Consider the following 21,747-nt stretch of genomic DNA (forward strand, 5'->3'; position numbering starts at 1 on the left):
GCCTCCCAGGTTCAAGCAATTCTCCTGCCTCAGCCTCCCAAGTAGCTGGGATTACAGGTGCCCGCCACATGCCCGGCTAATTTTTGTATTTTTAGTAGAGATGGGTTTCACCATGTTGGCCATGCTGGTCTTGAAATCTGATCTCAGGTGATCCACCCGCCTCGGCCTCCCAAAGTGCTGGGATTACAGGCTTGAGCCACCGCGCCCAGCTGCCCTCTTTATATATGTTTGGTAGTTACATACTTTCAGAGAATGTCATTCCTCTGACTGAAACACTTGCCATTGTTTATCACTAGATAACTATTTGTAACTGATTAATGATTATTTTCTCCACTTGACCTTTGCATGAGGACAACAACTCTGTTTTAACATCTACAAGCACTCAGACCAATGTCTGGTTCAACAAATATTTGTTGAATTAAAAGAATAAAAAGTTAAATGATCTCTAGGCATGCCCAAGGCAGCCACAATTAAAATTTAGGGAAAGATGGTAAAATGTGAAGAGCAGTACATTTTGCTTATAAAGAAAGTAAAGGCAACAGCTTAAATGCAATTTTTTTGTTTCTCCAAGTTAATCTTAAAAAAGTAAAAATGGAAACTACATATTCCAAAATCTTTGATGAAAAATTTCAGAAAAGTATATGATGCCTTGAAATACTATTTATTATTAATTAGGGAAGACGCACTACATCAGGTTATGAGGAGTCATTAAAATGTAAGTATGATAATGAACTGAGGATACTATTATTAACCTCCAATAAGTATTGACCACAAATAAAGCTTTGCTAGTCTGAGGGTCAGTCAGAAAAAGGTATAAATTAGGGATAACTTAGAGAAATGGGTGTACATATAAAAAGATAAGCAAAAGTAACAACACAATGATTCCAAATAATGCTCAAGACTAATTTCACATAAAAAATGAACCCAATGCAAATATATGATTTCATTTTTCAACCTATCTTTTATTTGGCATTTTAAAAAATGACTCTTGAACCAAGGTTACCAAGAACAAAAGGCCAATGTAGAAGCTTACCTGTTGACTGGCTGGTGCCATCAAACAGATCAACAAGGTCACCAGATGACTTGCTGCTAGGCACTGAAGTCTGAAAACACACACATAACATTCAGGAGCTTAGAAAAGATTGTTTTTCTAAAATCAGCTCTATCCATCTCTAATTCTCAATTTAGACATAAATACCTGTAATTAGCTTAATAAGGGTAGGATTTTCTGGAGAAAGAGTACTGACCTTGAATCCTTATGGAGAGGCAGTAAGCACCTTTAAGTAACTACATTCCCAGCAGTGAAAAAATCTCTTAACATCGACACTTTGTTTCCTACCTCACTTTTCTGACTGCATTTCACTCTGGAAAACGTAAGTGCCAGATCCCACTCAAATCTTAATGCTATGTATCAGTTCATTTAAAAACAAAAACAAAAAAAACCCTAGCATATGTACCAGTCCCATACAATATATTGAGTCATAATTGCCCAGGTATAAACTAAAAAGGCCAAGACCTTGGCCTGTTTACAAGAAAGCTCCCTAGATAATTCCAAGGCTTGAGATCCACTGGATTAGAGGTCAAGATCCTAAACAGCTCTAAATTTCTATGAATCTTAGCAATCCTTATTGTTTGTATATCACACAAGTTAGTGTAATTCTATGTTATTTGATATATTCTGGAATCTGTTTCATATTTAGTTCCCCAACTAAACTGTGAGGCCTATACCTGTAATACTATTTTTGTCTTCTCCACAGAGCTAATAAGCACCCTGATACCAAAATACCTATGTCCTGTATGTTCGATACATACATGCTAAATTAGAACTCAATTATTAGGCAATCGGGAAACACTAAGATCCTAGGCATGTTGATTTGAACTTGGAAGATTAAAATACTATATACTGTGATTCCAAAACACCTTAAAAAAGAGATTCAAATGAGTTGGGTAACTTCAACCTTCTAGACATTTTAGGGGGGAGAAGGGTAAATGAAAATAAAAAAGAAGAAGCTTGTACTACAAATATAAAATATTTATTGCACAGTGTCATATATTCAGGCTATACTACAAACTGTTATTTAAAATCCTTTAAGATACGTGATAAAATTCTCAATCTATTATTAAAAAAATTAAACAGATATCTGGCAAAAGCTGACACGGTATTTGTTATTGCAACTAAGTAGGCCTGGTTCTATTTTTAGAGTCACCTAAAATTTGCTGGATACATTAGAAAATTGTTTTTCCCAGCTTGTAGCTATTTCTCTTGCAAAGACACAAACTGGGGAAACAGTAGTGGGGGAAAGTGATAAAAACAATAATTTAGTCTTTTGAGGCAGATCTCCCCCTTTGGCAGATTTCTGCTGAAAAGACTAGGGTTTGGCCTAGCAGGTGGATTTCATGTCTATGGTAAATAAAAACAAACGAAGACGGTACAAGAGGCAGTGCTTCTTCTGGTACCAATCAGTAATGACTGTGAGGCAAACACACCTCCCTTTATAGGCAATGTTTCTACATTAAAGGAGATAACTTGCCCCTATATATCTCTTCTTACTCCCTCGTTTGTCATTTCTTAAAACTTCCAAATACTTCCAATGTTTTCTTTAGTGAATCTACTTGTGGTTGGTAACCAGTGCTGTCTAGAAGGGAACAGATGCACTACATTCTGATTCACAACCTTCCCCAAATGAACCAAAAGTGTCATTTCTACTTTCATAGAAAGTACCCAGACAATTATTCAGCAATTGGACAGGTTTCTTCCCTCAAAGAGATTTCTTATTATTAATGTCTCTGGGTAATACATGCCATATGATCTATAATTAATATGATTGCCTAGAAATGCCCAAGCCTACTAATGCAGAAATTCTAAGAGCGGTTTATAAAAATAAAACCATGTATAATGTGTAAACTACCGCCATTCCCACCTTAACTGAAGACTGAGGTGTGTGGGTTGAAGCATTCTGATCTGGACTTGCTTTGTCCCCTGTGTAATGTGCTGCTGCTCCAAGATCAATGGTTTTGGAAGGATTTGCTGTGCGCTTGTGTCTGGTTGTGGTGGTCTCTGTGGCCTGTGTGATATGAATATGCTTTGTCGTCACAGTCTCCTCTTCATCTTTGAATTCACCTTTGGGAGATCTGCCTCTTCTCGCTTTCTTTTCCTCATCGCTGTCGCTAAAAGATATTAAAAATGAAGCAAAATAATAAGATGGGATTATTTTAAAATGGGTCCCTCAGTGATTTGAGCTAAAGAATTTCAAATGCAGTAACTCCAAAATTTCACACTTTGACTATTTGACAGGGATCAACAGAATGTTATCTAAGCTGTCTGAATAATGATATGCATGTGCTGGGGAGGGGAAGTGGAAACACAGAGAATATCCTACATAAGTCTAAAACACTGCTACAAAAAAGTATTTACATAAATGTGCATAAATAAAAAATGTCAAAATAACTCAAGTTTTTGTTTATTACAGATTTAAGCTTAATTTAAAAATAAAATGGCAGGATATGGTATCAGAATCCACGATAAGACCCTGAGAGTTCAAACACTTGCATTTGATGATTATTTTCTTGACATGGATTATGTGCAAATAGCTATAGTTCCACTTTTATAACACAATTCTGCATCAACTCTCAAAGACTAATATATGTACAAAATATTAAAATTTCAATGGATGCTAAAAAAAGTCATACGTCTTAATTCAAATAATTAAACTCTCATCTGTAAATGCATGAAAATATAAGGGAATGCACTTTGCAACTGTGCTATTTTACTATAGTATCAGGAGATCAAACTTTTACATAACTATAGAAAATGCTTTATAGAAAACAACTATATTTAAAATATTTTAAAGATAATTATCCTTCAGCCACATTCAAAAAAATTTTCTTTCCTTTTTCTTTAATAGTGAAAAAGATTTTAAAAACTAAAGAGTAGGCCGGGCGCGGTGGCTCAAGCCTGTAATCCCAGCACTTTGGGAGGCCGAGACGGGCGGATCACGAGGTCAGGAGATCGAGACCGTCCTGGCTAACACGGTGAAACCCCGTCTCTACTAAAAAATACAAAAAAACTAGCCGGGTGAGGTGGCGGGCGCCTGTAGTCCCAGCTACTCGGGAGGCTGAGGCAGGAGAATGGCGTGAACCCGGGAGGCGGAGCTTGCAGTGAGCTGAGATCCGGCCACTGCACTCCAGCCTGGGTGACAGAGCGAGACTCCGTCTCAAAAAAAAAAACAAAAAACAAACAAACAAAAAAAAAACAAAAACTAAAGAGTAAAAACCTGGGTTTTTCATATGCTAGGAATGAAAATATCAGCCCTAGTCTGTTCTCCAGGAACACGTCATTGTAAGTAGGAGACAGAAAGAGAGAAAAAAATTACTTGAAACATGTTCCATTACTTATACTACTTAATTTTAGAGCAGGTGGTTTAATTTATAAATATCCTGGAATATAATATTTAAAATTCTCCTTTAAACTATGACTACTGCTGATACAATTTACCTCAGACTGAACTACAGCAACTTGTACTTAAATATAAACCAACTTGGAACTTGTATAAATCAAAGATCAACAAGAATGACTTCCCACACAGAGCAAAGAAGTTAAATATATTTTTATATATAAACATTTTAAGGAACCTACAAGTTCTGATACGCATTCAAAAGCCCTTACTAATTTCTCAACAACAAATGACCTGAAGATTCCCATCAGTCCTATAAGTAAAACTGAAATTTCTTTTTTTTTTTTTTTTGAGACGGAGTCTCGCTCTGTCACCCAGGCTGGAGTGCAGTGGCCAGATCTCAGCTCACTGCAAGCTCCACCTCCCGGGTTCACGCCATTCTCCTGCCTCAGCCTCCTGAGTAGCTGGGACCACAGGCGCCCGCCACCTCACCCAGGTAGTTTTTTTGTATTTTTTAGTAGAGACGGGGTTTCATCGGGTTAGCCAGGATGGTCTCGATCTCCTGACCTCGTGATCCGCCCGTCTCAGCCTCCCAAAGTGCTGGGATTACAGGCTTGGGCCACCGCGCCCGGCTGTAAAACTGAAATTTCTTACTTTTTTGGTGCCCAATTTTATTTCAGTGCAAAATAATTTGTTTACAAGTTGAAAATATAAATCTGACTAGCACACAATGAAATAAATGGAAGCTCCATATCTGATCAATGTTCAAGAATTCCTGAATGTAACAGTGAACTAATAAGTATGAAATTCAGGTAACGTGCCATTGAGATTGAGGTCACATGCAGCTTTGTCAAAAAATCTACTCTTCTCTCACACATACTTTAAGATCAGAAGTTCCTGGTGTGCCCTATCATTATCATGATAAATCATGTTCCCTGCATTTTCACTCTTTTAAACCTAAATACTCATTAAAGATTTAGAAACTCTAGGAGATCCTGTCTTAGAGGCTACATAAAAAATAAAAATCATGGAAGAAACAGAAATAAAAGAAGGGAGACAAAGAAAGAAAAAAACTAAGGATAGAAGGGCAAAGGAGAGAAAGTAACAATACAGAACACACACAGATTTCTAACCAGCCTACACAGCCTTATTGTTTATAAGTAAAATCTAAGACCCAATCAGACTGTGTGGACCTGCCTAAAGTAACACAGTTAGTGATGGCACTGAGCCTGCCCTGGAATGCCTCTTTTTCAAGACTGTGGAATGTGATCTTTGAAGAGCCAGAACTTATTTTTAGCACTTTGAATAAAACTATTTTACAACTATATATCTAGCTTTTTTATACTGAAAAAGGATGCATATGATAATTATAAACACTAAACATTGGGAGGGAAATGGTGCCCATTCCAAATATATGGAGTTGTTTTCTTCATTAATGTTTTTGTGGCCTGTAAAAATTTTGGCTTGATTTGGAAAACATTATTGAAATTATGGTCATTATTCTGTTGGTATTTCCTGAAGAGACATTCCAGGGATTTAAAAGATATGAAAATATCCTTAAAATACACTAATTAGATTGTATTTTTGTTTGGGCCTCTTTTTAATGATCCCTAATTCTGAATTATTAAGATTTTTGGCACAGGGTAAAAAAAAAGAGATGGTATTTAGTTACGAGAACTCACTTGAAGGCTTGGTTCCATCACTGTGTTACTTAGGCAATTCCACACAGTGTGACTGGATCTTAGGTTTTACTTATAAATAATAAAGGCAAAATTCTTATGCTACTCTAGCAGAGATATTGTGAGGCACAAATGATAAGGGTCAAATTTACAAAGTAAAATTTGCTTTGTAAATTAAGTGCTATATGCATTACCCTTTACATTGTCAGAAAAACTGGTTTATAACTATATTGGTAGGTAAGAACAAAAATGCTGCAAAGTTCAAAGTATTGTTCCATGTAAAACGAAATACGAATGCCCTATCATCAGAAAATGTAGTTTATAAAAATACAGATCTGTTCTCAAAAACCGGTTCAAAATCCATTTGGATTGTTTTTCTGGTACACACTGACACAGAATCATAATGAAATGTCAAGGAACCACTAAATTTCAAATCCTTTAACTTATGTTTAATTAAACTTAATATATAAACTTCATTATCCCTTAACATCTTAGGTCCCTGGATCATCTAAGGTTCAAATGCAAAATAATCTATACAAGTTTTTACTGCGGAAAAAAAATCCAAGGGAAGACTACCAGCCTGAATAAAAATACACAGGATCAACTTCAAAAATAAGTAGACACTGGCAACATGGAAAGTATGTCAATACTAATTGCAAGTAGTGTATAACCTAGCATCTTAAAAATAGTTGCACAGTGCTTGCTTCGGCAGCACACATACTAAAACCAGAACAATACAGGGAAGATTAGTAGGCTCCCTGTGCAAGGATGACTTGCACATTTAAGACTTGTTCCACATTTCTGCACAGGGCATATTTAGGGCAGTGAGACTATTCTATATGACACAGTAATGAGAAATATTATGCATTTGTCAAAACCCATAGAAGTGTACAATATAGGAAACCCCAACGTAAACTATAGACTTTAGCTAATAAGTGTATCAATACTGACTTTTCAATTGTCAACAAATGCACCATAGTAATGCAAGATGTTCACAGAACCTGTTATGAAGGGGAAATGAGCATATGGCAACTCTCTGTACTTTATGCACAATTTTTCTGTGAGCTTAAATTGCTCTAAAAACAAATGAAGTCTATTTAAAAAAAAAAAAAAAGACAAAAAAAAAGGCCCAATTTCAGATAATGTTAATACCCCAAACAAAACCAACAAAAAACCAAAAACCCAGTGGCATAAATTTAGGACTCTTTCTAAGAGACCTGGGAGACAAAGTGTTAAAATACCTGCATCTTTCTGGAGAGTCTTCTCTATCTTTCCTCCGGAACTTGCTGATGGTGTCATCAATTGTGCTTCCAATTTTATCACTCAGCTCACCTAATTTATCACTGAATGGAAAAGCACTCTTGTTTTTATCCCACTCCTCATCCCATTTTGATTTGGGCTCAGGATCATATCTTTCACCTATATAGAGCATTAAAAAACAAGCAACTCTAAGGACATTAAATTCAAAAGGTATCTACAAGTCCTTATTTCTCAGGCTTTTCCTCATAATAAAATCATTTTCAAAGGAAAACAGAAAGCTCCCACAGTGCTGAATCAACACAATTACAGCAAGACATAGCACGTAATGCCAGTCATTAAGTGGCAGGAATGCAGATTCAAAAGCTTTTGTTTATGAATACTTACACAACCTTAATGCACAGCGCAGCATATCAGGAAATTCTTAAAGGCTACTGAAAGTAGCAGTGGAAAATTCAAAACCAACACAAGCTATATAAGCAAAAGAGAAATGAAAATCTTTTTGTTTTTACAAAAGCCACTTAATATATTTTATTCCTGTCCCTTAATGGTTTCCCAATTTTCAGAAAAGTATTGGATAGCAACAGTGTCTTAAAAAATACAATCTGAGGGAACTCCACTCTGAATGCCACATGTCCCAATAAGCTAAAAGGTCTCAATAACTGTCATTCCTCAGTATCAAACTAAAATAATAATTCAATGAATTTTCAAAGGATGGGAAAGCATTCCATCATTACTGTACAAAGAAAGGATTACTCTAACTACCAAAAAGTACACACGCTAGAATCAGGAAGTATGCTCAAACAATAGTTCAGAACAGTGTCAACCAATTCAAACATCCATTCCAAACATATGCAGAGACTGGTGAAACCTAGAGCCTCTGTGTGAATTTGCGAATGCAGAGAATAGATACTGGTAGTAAACAAAAACCCAAAATGTCAAGATTTGTTTTAGTCCTTGCCCTTAGGGCCCTGAAAGAGACATAGGAATTATGGACACAAAATGAAATTCTTTTATTTCCATGTCCACATTCAACTTAAGAAGCAAGAGTAGAAGGTACAGAGAGCACGTGAGGTTTTTTAAAAAAAGAAAACATTCAAAATTAAGGCAGGTTGGAAGAAAAGGAGGACAATGAGGAACAACAAAATAACTGAAAAGTGGCTAATGAAGCTTTTGTGTTGAACATTTGCTTATAGGATCTAAAAGTATACACAGCCTTTGGAGATTGAACAAAATCATTCTGCTGAATTGCCTGCTGAAATTGCAAGGCTAAAATTTTCTGTAAATGTTTAAGGATTTTAACATATTTACTGAATCTGGAAGTGACCATCAACTTAAAGAAAACACGACAAAATGAAGTTTTCTAGACAAAATTTAAAACAGGACGATTTTTAAAAAATAAGTGATTTTCCAACCATGTGTATGTACATTTCAACAACAGTGTGATGAACTAGACTTTGGAAAGAAACAAATTTACACAAAAAATGGAAGTGGATGAAAACCAAACTGATTAGCATGGTCAATATCATACTGAATTAGTGCTAAAGATACTAGATATTGGCAAGACATTATCTAATGTCAGAATGAAAAAACACAAAACTGGCCCGGCATGGTGGCTTACGCCTCTAATCCCAGCACTCTGGGAGGCTGAGGTGGGTGGATCACTTGAGGTCAGGAGTTTGAGACCAGCCTGGCTGACGTGGCGAAACCCTGTCTCTACTAAAAATACAAAAATCGGCAAGGCATGGTGGCTCCCGCCTGTGGTCCCAGCTTCTCAGGAGGATGAGGCAGGAGAATCACTTGAATCCGGGAGGCGGAGGTTGCAGTGAGCTGAGATTGCACCACCGCACTCCAGCCTGGGTGACAGAGCGAGACTCCTAAAAAAAAAAAGAAAGAAAGAAAAAGGAAAAACACAGGCCAGGCACGGTTGCTCACACCTATAATCCCAGCACTTTGGGAGGCTGAGGTGGGCGGATCACAAGGTCAGGAGATCGAGACCATCCTGGCCAACATGGTGAAACCCCATCTCTACTAAAAATACAAAAAATTAGCCAGGCGTGGTGGTGGGTGCCTGTAATCCCAGCTACTCGGGAGGCTGAGGCAGGAGAATGGCGTGAACCTGGGAGGCAGAGCTTGCAGTGAGCCGAGATGGTGCCACTGCATTCCAGCCTGGACGACAGAGCGAGACTCCATCTCAAAAAGAAAAGAAAGAAAAGAAAAAACACAAAACTGCTAATAGTGATTAGTTAAGTCTGAATAATATAAACCATGAACAATAACTTAGCAAAAGAATGTGATGCAAACACATAGGATATCCAACTCTACCTTTAATACAGATGCTGCAGTTAGTGCATTTGAGTTTGAAAACATATTCAATTTTCTAAGTTTAGCTGATATAATTATATATCATACTGGCAAAAAGAAAGATATAAGCAAGAATAGTGTGGAAATAAGTTTCAAATAGCAATTTCTATTAAGAACACATTAAGTTGTAAATGACGAGTTGATGGGTGCTGACGAGTTGATGGGTGCAGCACACCAACATGGCACAAGTATACATATGTAACAAACCTGCACGTTATGCACATGTACCCTAGAACTTAAAGTATAATAATAATAATAATAATTAAAAAAAACACATTAAGTTGCTATAACTACTTTGAAAAAACTAAAGAATAAAATTACTACTTGGGTAAATAATCCAAAAACTTCAGACTTCCCCAAATAGAAACTCCAAAACATTATTTATATGCTTTAGGAGAAATACTTTTGCCCAATTCAAAAACCGACTTGTGGCTGACTCTGGTTGCACTGCCTATGAATTAGCCCTGTCCAAAAAAAAAAAAAGAAAAAGAAAAACCTGACTTGCATATGATGTTTCAATATAAAAAAGGGAATTTTTCTGCTGTTAGAAACATCCTTAAACAGCTAACTAAATGCAGTATTTTTTCTTTGAGAGCGGAAAGCAGAGGAACAAATGAGTAAGTATATTTTATATATTAAGATTTTTACTTGGTTCCACTGAAGGAGATACGAGACCTCAATATAATCCAAATATAAACATATATGGGTAGGGGGAGCTGGAAAGCCTCAGTGAACAGCTGCTAAAATACACAGCACTGGCCTGTCTGCGTATACACAAAATGACCAAGAGATTGTCAGAGCTCACAGAAGACAGAACAAGTCCAAAGGGACATGTCGTGAAAGACAGTTCTGATTTTGTGTATCTGCTTCAAGCACCTATGCCCTATTTTAGAGAAACTACATTATTACATTAAAAATAAACATGAAAGATGAATGTTCTAGCTGCTCTTAAATGTATTGGGAAGAATAAACAAAGCAATAGGCCTAGATGAAAATCTGAGAGTACTGTCAGTCATCTTTTATATGTCAAATTATGCAATGCTTAAATAAGGTAAGAGAAAGACTGAGGCTGGAATGACTGACAGGAAGCTTATCTGGTTTGGGCCAAAAATACAGCTAAATTGGTTTCAAATTAGAAAGATGAATCTCCTGATCAAACTTTATATTTTTATACTCTAAACTCTAAGTTATAGAAACTTTCTTCCCCCTTCTTTTTAAAAGAATGGTAAGCCTAAGAGGGAAGGGTATACATGTGTTTTAATCTCTGTATGTCACCACAAAGTACGCAGTCATTTAATTAGCCATTAATGGTTAAAATCCTATTGCCAAACCCACAAGTTAAAAAATAGGAAGACTCATGTGATAGTAGAAGCCAAAATTAGTACTGCGTGTATTTTAGTATTCTATGTATTCCTAGAAAAGAAAATTAGCATTTTGGTCTTTGGTATTTCACTGATTCTTAAAATATACTCAAGAAGTTAAGCTGATGCTTAGGTGTCAGCTTGTCTTTGATACTCACTGTATCTGAATCCTCCAACACTGTCTGAGGAAACCCCAACATATTTGTCTTTGTTCTTCTTTGCTTTTTTTCGCTCTTCACGAAGTCTGTCGTCATCCTGGGCAAATTCAACTAATTCCTTCACCTTCTGTCGAATATTTATACCTTGATCCTTGCCATGCTCATCTATGAGGATGGTAAGAGAGAAGCAAAACCTAAGAATTCACTTAATATGTATTAAGCTCTTTAAGATAAAAAAACAGACACAAAAACTTCAACATAAGAAACCTTCAATATTTAAAAAAACAATAAAAAGAAGCAAGTTGTGCTATTTAACTCTGTCATTTCCTCCTCAGCAAATTATAAGTTCTAAAATGGAATTTTGGCTTATAAGAGCATGTAAAGATGAACTAAAAAGGACCACAGACAACGGTACTATGCAAGGTCAATTAAAGATTCACTAGAAAGGATTACTGATGATGACCACACAAAATAGACATATCCATAAGTGCTAATGTGTTTTTCTATCATATTTTAAGAAAACAAACCAAAGGAAGAATCACTTTAGCATGTTAATAACTGAAAAGCACACAAATGTCTTGGTTTCTCCAGTACAAGTCTGCAACACTAATTATCAGGTTTTAGTGTAGCTCAAAAACTTAATTTTTAAAGTGCTTACAACTGGGGTACGCTACAAAATGAAATGTGCTTCATTCTCCAGCCTCTTTCACATTCAAAACACACTGTGGCCTTGCTGCCTTTGCACAGTAAATATTATTTGGTGGGAGGGGAAAAAAAACCCAGCTTCAAACAGATGTGTGTGTTTTGGAGCTCTAACCTTTTCTTCCCATATGATTAAAGCTATTCCTTTATGGACACCACAGGGGACCAGTCTCCAGTGCATATTTTAATATAAACCCGAACACTCATGTTGTGTTGGTTCTGTTGTTATTAGCCAGTCTTTTCTGCAAGTTCTTGTCTTCACTAATTAATACTCTAGGGCCCCACGTCTTGGATTCTGCACTCGTCACACAACCAGCAACAGTCACATTCTAATTAGAGCAGAGAAGCTTCTAAGCTGGTTCAGGTGACTGACAACTCCAACTACTGTTTTAATTTGCTTATAAGGTTTTTCTATTGCTCACCTACAAAGTGGTAATTTTCCAGGGATCGTAAATCATAAATGTGTTCTCTGGCACTTGTAACAACACGCTCTGATCCATTCCTTATGAGGTAAGCTAGGAGCAGCAACGACTGTAAAAATACAAAGCACTAAATGATTTAATGAAATAAAGTCAGTAGAGCTTTGGTAAATGGTTAAAAAAAATAATTCTAACACAGCAAACAAAGAATCTTCATGCTGGTGGTGAGGTTTCTTTACATTAGACTCTAAACACATAATCTAGAACTTACATAATCAATTTGAAGTTCCTCTTATATTAAGCATAGTAAATAATTACAAATCATCTGGATACTATGTGTCAAAGACTTAAACTCTGATGTTCAAAATATCTGAATGTATGATATAAATAGACAATAAGGTTTTAGAAAGTTGACTCAGTTTTTACTTTTTATCTGAGCATTATGGAACTGAATTGCCAGAAATTATTTGGTAATTAAGCAATCCTATAGTATTTTCCCCAGATAAAATTTAATTTTGAGGTTAATTATGTGGCTTTTGTTTTAAAAGGTTGTGGCCAGGCTCAGTGGCTCATGCCTGTAACCCCAGCACTTTCTGGGAGGCCAAGGTGGGCGGATGACTTGAGGTCAGGAATTTGAGACCAGACTGGGCAACATGGTGAAACCTCGTCTCTACTAAAAATACAAAAATTAGCTGGGCACAGTGGCCCACGCCTGTAATCCCAGCTACTCAGGTGGATGAGGTACAAAAATCACTAGAACCCAGAAGGTGGAGGTTGCAGTGAGCTGAGCCTGCACCACTGCACTCCAGCCTTGGAGACAGAGAGACTGTCTCCAAAAAAAAAAAAAAGTTGTTACCAAATAATAATAATAATAATAATAATAATAAAACCTGTAGAAAATTTTGCAAAATAGTGAGATGTCTTTACAAAACAAACAAACAAACAAAAATAGCTGGGTATTGATTGAGGCACACGCCAATAGTCCCAGGTACTTAGAGGATTGAGGCAGGAGGATCTCTTGAGCCCAGGAGGTCAAGACTGCAGTGAGCCAAGGTCACGCCACTGCATTCTGGCTTGGGTGACAAAGCCAGACTGTCTCAAAAACAAACAACCAACAACCAACCCCTAGCCCCAAACTAAATTTTGTTAAAATGTAAATTTAGAATGACTGCTAATGGGTATAGGGTTTCTTCATAGGGTAACAAAAATGTTCTGGAATTAGATAGTAGTTACTCCTACAAAACGTTGTGAATATACTATATAATAAATTGTACATTTTGAACTTAACATTGCTTGGAACAAACCTCACTTGATTAGGTATATGAAAATCTAGTTAGGCGGAGAGGAGAGGGTGGCAAAAACAAAAAAAAATCTAGTTAGGTTGGTAAAACTGAGGGACACAAAACCTCCTCCTACCAGTAATTTACACCATGTGTCACTTAATGATAGGGATATGTTCTGCGTAATGTGCTATTAGGAAATTTCGTCACTATACTAATATCACAGAGTGTACTTACACAAACCGAGATGGTATGGCCTGCTACACACTGAGGACAACCTATTGCTCCTCAGCTATAAACCTGTGCAACATTGTTACTGTAATGACTACTATAGGCAGCTGTAACACAATGCTGAGTATTTTTGTATCTAAACATAGAAAAAGTACAGAAAAAACAGAGTATTATAATCCAATGGGACCACTGTCATATAAGCAGACCATCACTGACTAAAATGTCCTTATGTGGTATATATGACTGTATTCTTTAAAAAAGGAGTTTACCCAAGAATTAAAAAAAAACAAAAAACCAAAAGCAAATTTAATTTACGACATTTCAATTATTTCATCACACCTACCATGCAACCTAAGGGAATGACACTGAATGTTTTCAGAAAGAAATAACATAAAAAAACATGAAACTAACACATAGATTTTCAATCCTAAAAGCCAAATTATGTCATTTTGGATAGCAAAGAAAAACATTCTGAAGAAGCAAGAAAATATGGTAGGTATAGAAGCACAGATGACTATATTACTATAGAATTCTGCATTATATGAGATCAGAACTAAACAAAAGGAATCTGATAAAAAGTTCATATTCACAAATTTAAAATTAGAATTACATTTTGAACATTTGTGATACAGAATACTGTGAGAATACTACCATAAATTAAGTAAATGTCTATGTAGATGACAAGCCATTCAGACTGTGGTATTCATCTTAACTGCTCATACACTAAACATGCACACTACTATAGATGCATTATTTTTGACATGCATAAACATTTTAGTAGGAAAAATTTTAAGAAATAATCAACATTTAGAAGTATTAAGAATTTCTCATTCAGAACAGTTGTTCATGATGACTAGAAAATAGAACACAAATAACAAATCTATTTCTTTCATGTGTTTTCGATTATTCTATTCTAGGATTTAATATACTTCAAAACTACCTATGTATATACACTTTAAATTTCCAGCATTTGTTTTCAACATGTCAAGTAATTAAAGCAGATTTGTGTTCATACCTTATAAACTCTTCTCCAATTCTTTTTGTTGTCTTTTAACATTCGTGACCAAAGCATGTTCATAAGTTCTGGAAATTGTTCATACATAAATGTAGCCCTGAAAAAAGAATCATTTTCTTTTAAGAGTCTGCAGTATATTAATTTTGACAGTAGATGGCAGACTTGTTCTAATTTGGTGTTTCCCCGAAGCATTTTTAAAAATTAATAAACATAATTCAAAAAATTTAGAAGATTATGTACTTCCTTGAAAATGTTTTCCCTATGTTTTATACACTACCTGGCACATATGTAAGTCCCACTAATTAATCAATACTTCGCAATTAATAATTTAATTAATATCATATTTGCAAGCTCTTCATTACTGGTACAGTGTCCCAGATGTTCACAGAAAAAAATTTTTCTAACTTGCACTGCAAATTATTTTATATATATTTGCCAAAATTTTACATGGTGAGCTACGGCATATCTCAAAACTTAATTGAAAAAGATACATTGTGGGTTTCTTTTTTGAGCCAAATTTTTAAGGGGAATGGACTGCATAAAACTTTCCACATTACTATCTGAAACTTTCTACATTACTATCTGAATGATTATGCAAAATTTATATTCTGGCAGCCAAACAGTTTAAATCTGAAAGCAAATTTCACATTTCTGTGTTAAGATACTTTGATTTTTTTCTGCACTGCTGAGTCAAATTATCACTTACTTGGCAATCTCTCCCATGAGTTGCCCAGAAGGTCCCCAAGGATCATCGTTCGTTGCCTCTCGAACCTTAGACTCGATCTCTGAATAATTCATAACCACATTGGTGCTGCAGAGGAAAAAAATGCACGCACATACGCACAAAGATTAGCATCAAAACTGAGAAACACATGAAAACTTAATAATGACACTACAGGGTGTCTTAATGAGCTACCTCTACAGGGTGGGAGAGAAAACATCTTTTGTGCACAAGCTACCCCAAGGACACTATGTAACACACTTAAGTTATCTTTAAGCAGATTTTACTATTCCATTAGTCTTCAAGAATACAGATGAGAGACTGCATTAGAGCTGGCATAAGTCCAGTAAAAAATGGCTGAGGGTCAAATTAAAAATAAAAAAAATGAACATGCTAGAGTCTATTATAAAACTAAGTTGTCAAGTTTCTTGACCAGATCTGGTTTACATGCAATGCAGGCTTATGTTTCCTGCTTATAGAAATCCTATAAATTAGGCAAAATTATGTAACAGCTAAACAGTATCTATATCACGTTTTTTAAAAAGAATAAATCAAAGATACCTACAGATGTTTAGAACCACTATAAATGTTGAACTGTAATCTCTTAGTCTTTTTTCGTTTACTCTATCATATGCACTTCTATGTCATATATTCACTGTAACCCTCACTTTTACTGGCTGCGTAATATTCCATCAGGAGAATGTATGATGCACACTTAACTTTCCCTTAGGACTTTGGCAATGATCTGGGCCTCAGGAGTCAGAAAGATCTGATTCCAATCACTTACTATGTGACCTTTGGCAAAATTATTTTAATTATCTTAATCTCAGTTTCCTTAACCATAAAATGGGAATAAATAAGCATACTACCTCAAAGGCTAGCACAGCAAATGGTGTTTATTTAGCACAGTGTCTGACATACAGGAAGTACTCAGTAAATGTTAGCTATTATTACTATTAAATATAATAACCAACATCAGCCTGGGCAACACAGTGAAACGTGGTCTCTAAAAACAAAAACAAAAAATTGAAAATTAGCCAGACGTGTTGGCGTGCACCTGTAGTCCCAGCTACAAGGGAGGCTGAGGTGGGAAGATTGCTTGATCCCAGGAGGTCAAGGCTTCAGGGAGCCATGACCACCCAACTGTACTCCAGCCTGAGCAGCAGAGCAAGACCCTGTCTCCAAAACACAAAAGGTAATATATATAAAATAACCATCTATTAGGAGAATTTAAAAACATCACATAATATTTTTATATGAAAGAATTTACTTTGGAAAAAATAAAATTAAGACATGAGATGGCAAAATGTTTGGTTGTCAAAATGGAGTTTCTCATGCTTATATGAATTTAAGGATTCAAAGACATTTTGAGAATAAAGAAATACTGCAAAACTGTGACATCCTGTAGTAGTATTCATTTGACATCGAAAGCTCCAATTATTACCAAACAATTGTTATAACAGGTGTCTGTGAATATGGTAATTCAATTCTTTTTTTTTTTTTTTTTTTTTGAGACGGAGTCTCGCTCTGTCACCCAGGCTGGAGTGCAGTGGCCGGATCTCAGCTCACTGCAAGCTCCGCCTCCCGGGTTCACGCCATTCTCCTGCCTCAGCCTCCCGAGTAGCTGGGACTACAGGCGCCAGCCACCTCGCCCGGCTAGCTTTTTGTATTTTTTTAGTAGAGACGGGGTTTCACCGTGTTTGCCAGGATGATCTCGAACTCCTGACCTCGTGATCCGCCCGTCTCGGCCTCCCAAAGTGCTGGGATTACAGGCTTGAGCCACTGCGCCCGGCCAACTCAATTCTTCAACTTAGCATTAAGTCTTAGAAATAGTGAAAAATCAGAATTTGGTAACTATTACATACATATACCCCACTTTTGCTATATGGCTTTTCAGTCATCAGAAAGTTCTATTTTTAGAATAAGGAAGGTTTGGTTGAAATTGGCACTCAAATCTCTTAAATATAAATTTCAAATTTATTGCAAACACTTCAATGTCTTCATGTTTATAGAACAGACCAACAAACAGGTTTGGATCAAATTTTAAAGGAACCATTATGCATATAAGTGTGACTTGCCAAAAAACTGAATCAATCTGGCTTTCAGATTTAAATTCAGGACACTGTTCTTCTATGGAAGAAAAGCAAAATCCTATTATTTTCTTTCAAATCTTGGAGAAAACTGCCTCCTAAGATACCAATTAATGTGATAAAATAAATACAAATTCCTTCCCCAGGACTAAAATAAATCCATAATCTCCACTGCCCACCCCCACTTAAAAATGTTAAGACCACTAAGGAATACATTTTCGTTAAAATCCAGTAATGGTTCTATTACAACAGTTTTATGTATAAATGTAGAAGAATAAGTTTCCTCTTAATTTTATTAACCATGGAACCAAAATAAAACTAAGGCAGCCAATAACAGATTCACAATTTAAGATGCCACAAAAAGATGAATTTCAGAATGCTTTTGTTTATCCTGGTGGCTGAAGAATGCATGGCTTAGGCAGTTAAAAGTGTCAAAATGCAGCTGTGAAAATGAACAATAGCAATTAGGATTATAATTCACCCAAGCATTTCATTACCAAGAATGCACTTGAAATCTCTTTGCATTGTTTAATTTGTTGGAGAACAAGATGAAAGAAGTTAATCTCCAGTCCATATACATGAAATATTTTCACCAGAGCCTTTATAAATGTTGTAGCTTTCAGAACACTACTTTCCTTGTTCAACCGACAAAGGCCCATGGGTCAAATAAGAAAGGTTCTGTTTCCGTAACCCTTCACAAGATTCTTAGCTGAAGGCCTGTGTAAGTGCTGTGTTTAGAGGGAGAGGTGGCAGAGAGCCAATAATCTAAGAATGTCATTTCTTTGGTTGAAAAACAATGGGAGCCATCAGCACATACTCACGAAATAGTTATTAAGTATAACCACAGAAGGATATGGCAAATACAAAACAAAAAAATAACAGAACGCTTACACGAAGAATCCAGATCTATTTTAAAGTTATTTTCCAGGCCAGGTGCAGTGGCTCCTACCTGTAATCCCTAGCACTTTGGGAGGATGAGGCAGGTGGATCACTTGAGTCTAGAAGTTCACTTACCAGCCTGGCCAACATGGCAAAACTCCGTCACTACAAAAAATACAAAAATTTGCCGGGCGTGGTAGCGTCTACCTGTGGTCCCAACTTCTCAGGACACTGAGGTGGGAGGACTGCATGAGCCCAGGAGGTTGAGGCGACAGAGAACAAGACCCTGTCTCCTACTCCCCTCCCCAGAAAAAAGCCATTTTCCAATGAAGCTGTTGCTTTCAGAAACTGCAAAGAACCCCCCTCAAGATGAGATCTGATGGTATAAAGAATTCCAAAACAAAGTATTTTAAGCTTCAATTAATTCAGAAACAAACGTAAACTAAAAACAACACTGTATGGTTTGGTCTTATTCCAGGTCATTTAAAAATAACTATTTCTAAAAAGGTAGAAATGGTATTTTGATCCTTCCTTTCTCATGTTTTCTACCGCCCTCAATCTATGCCCTACCCACAATTCCAGTGACCTTTTAAAAAAAAAAAAACAATTCTTCCGCGCTAAAAATAAAAATAAAAATTTATGTCCAGATTTGAAAGGAAAAAAACGGCTTTTTAATTCTGAAAACTTCTGACATGGATGTTTTAAGAATATATCACAGACACTAGAGGGGGCACTCTCAACGGTTTCTTAAACACACACACAAACAATCCTCCAGACAAAGGTCTAGAATTTGAACTGCAAACAAAATTACAGAAAAAGACACCCCGCTTCCCAATAAATTTCATACCATTTAAACCAACACTACAGTCAAACAAGTGACTTACGGACTTTCACTAATCCTAAATTGAGATTCCTAACTTGAAATTTTAAAAAGTTATCTCTTTACACACAGTTCTTGTTTTTTTCAAGTATAGGCCATTATTATGACCTTCTGTTGAAGGCTAAAAGTCTTTGGATACAGGCTTTTCTACTTACATTTCCTTTCATGTAATTATCATTATAACACTTAAGAAAGTAACCAAGAATACTTTGATAACACCAAAAAATTTTTCTGTATATTATTTTAAACCAGTTTGACAGTATTATCAAAAGAAAACTTGACCCACAAAATAACTAATGATTTTTAACATTTCTGCTGTCGCCATCAATAACCTTTTATCTCTAGATTTTTATCTGTATTTCATCTCTGCAAACATAAACAGACATGAGAATGTAATAATGGAGGGAAAGTAAAAGAAGAAAAATAACTTTTAAGAAATGCTGCTGTTTCACAAGAGAATGTAAACCAGGGGGAAAAATGTTGCTGTAATTTTGACATTTCTTCACCAGTATTAAAAAGTATCTGTAATTTTGAGAACAATCTAATAGTCACCAGAAAGTACAAAATGAGCCCTTCTCACATATGTTCTATCTAGGCTTACTCAATATATTAACTTTCTCTTTGCTTAAAACAAAAGTCTTGAAAATGAGTGACCTGAAGAGTAGGTTTCTCTGTCCTGATAAAGATAGGTAATTATTAGGATCACACTGTTTAAATTTAACAGTTACAACTACTGGGTAGTTCAGCAGTATAACCGGGTAACAATACCAAATCTTAACGGACTCTAATATTAGGCCAAAAAGAAAGTTAACAGAGAGAATGAAAGATGGAATGACCAAAGAATGAAGAATACAAGAATAAAATCCATAGACACAATCATTATTGTTTATATTTATAAAACTGTTTGTTGTTTTCACAGTCTTTTACCCATTTTCACATTTGCTTCTCAGAACACTCCAGTAACTTAACTCTGTACAACTCAGCAACACTGACTCACTAGATCTTTAGTGCCAACTGTGAGAAGCTACCGTCCTCAAGTTTTGCACACACGCTTTGATATGGTTTGGCTCCGTGTCTCCACCCAAATCTCATATTGAATTGTACTCCCATAATTCCCACGTGTTGTGGGAGGGACTGAGTGGGAGATAATTTGAATCATGAGGGCGTTTTCCCTCATACTGTTCTTAGTAGTGAATAAGTCTCAGGAGATCTGATGGTCTTATCAGGGGTTTCCGCTTTTGCTTCTTCCTCATTTTCTCTTGCCGCTGCCATGTAAAAAGTGCCTTTCACCTCCTGTCATGACTCTGGAGCCTCCCCAGCCATGTGGAACTGTAAGTCCAATTAAACCTCTTTTCGTCCCAGACTTGGGTATGTCTTTATCAGCAGCATGAAAATGGACTAACATATGCTTCCACAGCTATGTAAACACAGCTAATATTCAGTTAGTCAAGGGTCAACTATTCAGTTTATAAATTATTAGTGTTCATTGTAGCCCTCCTCTTTATTCCCCATTTTCTGCTTATTTGACTACTTGACACTCATATAATATAAAATTATTTTACTTGATAAGTTTCAGTCCCGTTTTTAGAGGCAGAATTGGTTAAAAGCTAAAACGAGGCTTTTACTTACAGATAGTCAATACTTCTTATCTACATTAAGAATCATCGGTAAAATAATTAACAAGAAAGAACTTGAGCAGTCCTTATTGATATCTTTTCCTCTTAAAAGTTCAAGAATATGCTTTGCTAAAACAGAACTATATACCAAGGGAAAAGGTAAAGTATAGGTATAATGTGGTACTAACTGCTAACAAAGGAATAAGGAGGAAACTGAAACAGATTGAGAAGTATTTTTCCCAGTTTGCCTTTAAAATTTCATTCCTTTTTAAAAAACTGAAGTCAAAGGAATCTATATTTTTAATATGGTTTCTTCTTTGTTTTAAGCTTATTGTCAAGACTTCACTCACCCTGAGATCAGGCAGTCTTTTATTTGAGACCTGTAAATGTGTTTTGATATATGTATGCATACACACACCCATACTAAGATAATCAGAGACAGAAACATCTGGAGACAGAAATAAACATAACTTAGTTCCAAGCAACAGTTTTAAATAATGGTATTTTTTTCTTTATATTAATATTTTCCTGTATTTTCCAAATTTTTTCAAAGTATTATATTGTAACCAAGGTTAAACTACTAAAGGCCACTAAAAACGTAAGTACTGTATCATCATTAGCTACATTTTTAACTATTTATAGGCAAGCAAACATCATAGTAGACCACGTGAATATTATTTGTACTTCCAACATCTTGTTTT

At 35.8% G+C, this 21,747-nt stretch overlaps 1 protein-coding gene and 1 non-coding gene across 3 annotated transcripts in view; one reads left to right on the forward strand and one right to left on the reverse strand.

Moving 5' to 3' along the window:
• CLINT1 (clathrin interactor 1) overlaps positions 1-21,747 on the reverse strand; it is a 77,157-nt gene that overhangs the window by 17,805 nt on the left and 37,605 nt on the right. For both annotated transcript variants that reach the window (XM_010363404.2, XM_010363402.2), the window contains exons 2-8: positions 15,567-15,671; positions 14,861-14,957; positions 12,338-12,446; positions 11,214-11,378; positions 7,315-7,492; positions 2,922-3,168; positions 1,034-1,103 (exon numbers count right to left, since the gene is read on the reverse strand). In XM_010363404.2, coding sequence (XP_010361706.1) covers positions 1,034-1,103; positions 2,922-3,168; positions 7,315-7,492; positions 11,214-11,378; positions 12,338-12,446; positions 14,861-14,957; positions 15,567-15,671 — 971 coding nt within the window. The remainder of the gene's footprint in view (positions 1-1,033; positions 1,104-2,921; positions 3,169-7,314; positions 7,493-11,213; positions 11,379-12,337; positions 12,447-14,860; positions 14,958-15,566; positions 15,672-21,747) is intronic.
• LOC115896622 lies at positions 6,770-6,876 on the forward strand. Its single transcript, XR_004056537.1, has one exon. It is a non-coding gene; the product is annotated as a U6 spliceosomal RNA (small nuclear RNA).

This window comes from Rhinopithecus roxellana, chromosome 3, assembly GCF_007565055.1.
Source record: "Rhinopithecus roxellana isolate Shanxi Qingling chromosome 3, ASM756505v1, whole genome shotgun sequence".
NCBI lineage: Eukaryota > Metazoa > Chordata > Mammalia > Primates > Cercopithecidae > Rhinopithecus > Rhinopithecus roxellana.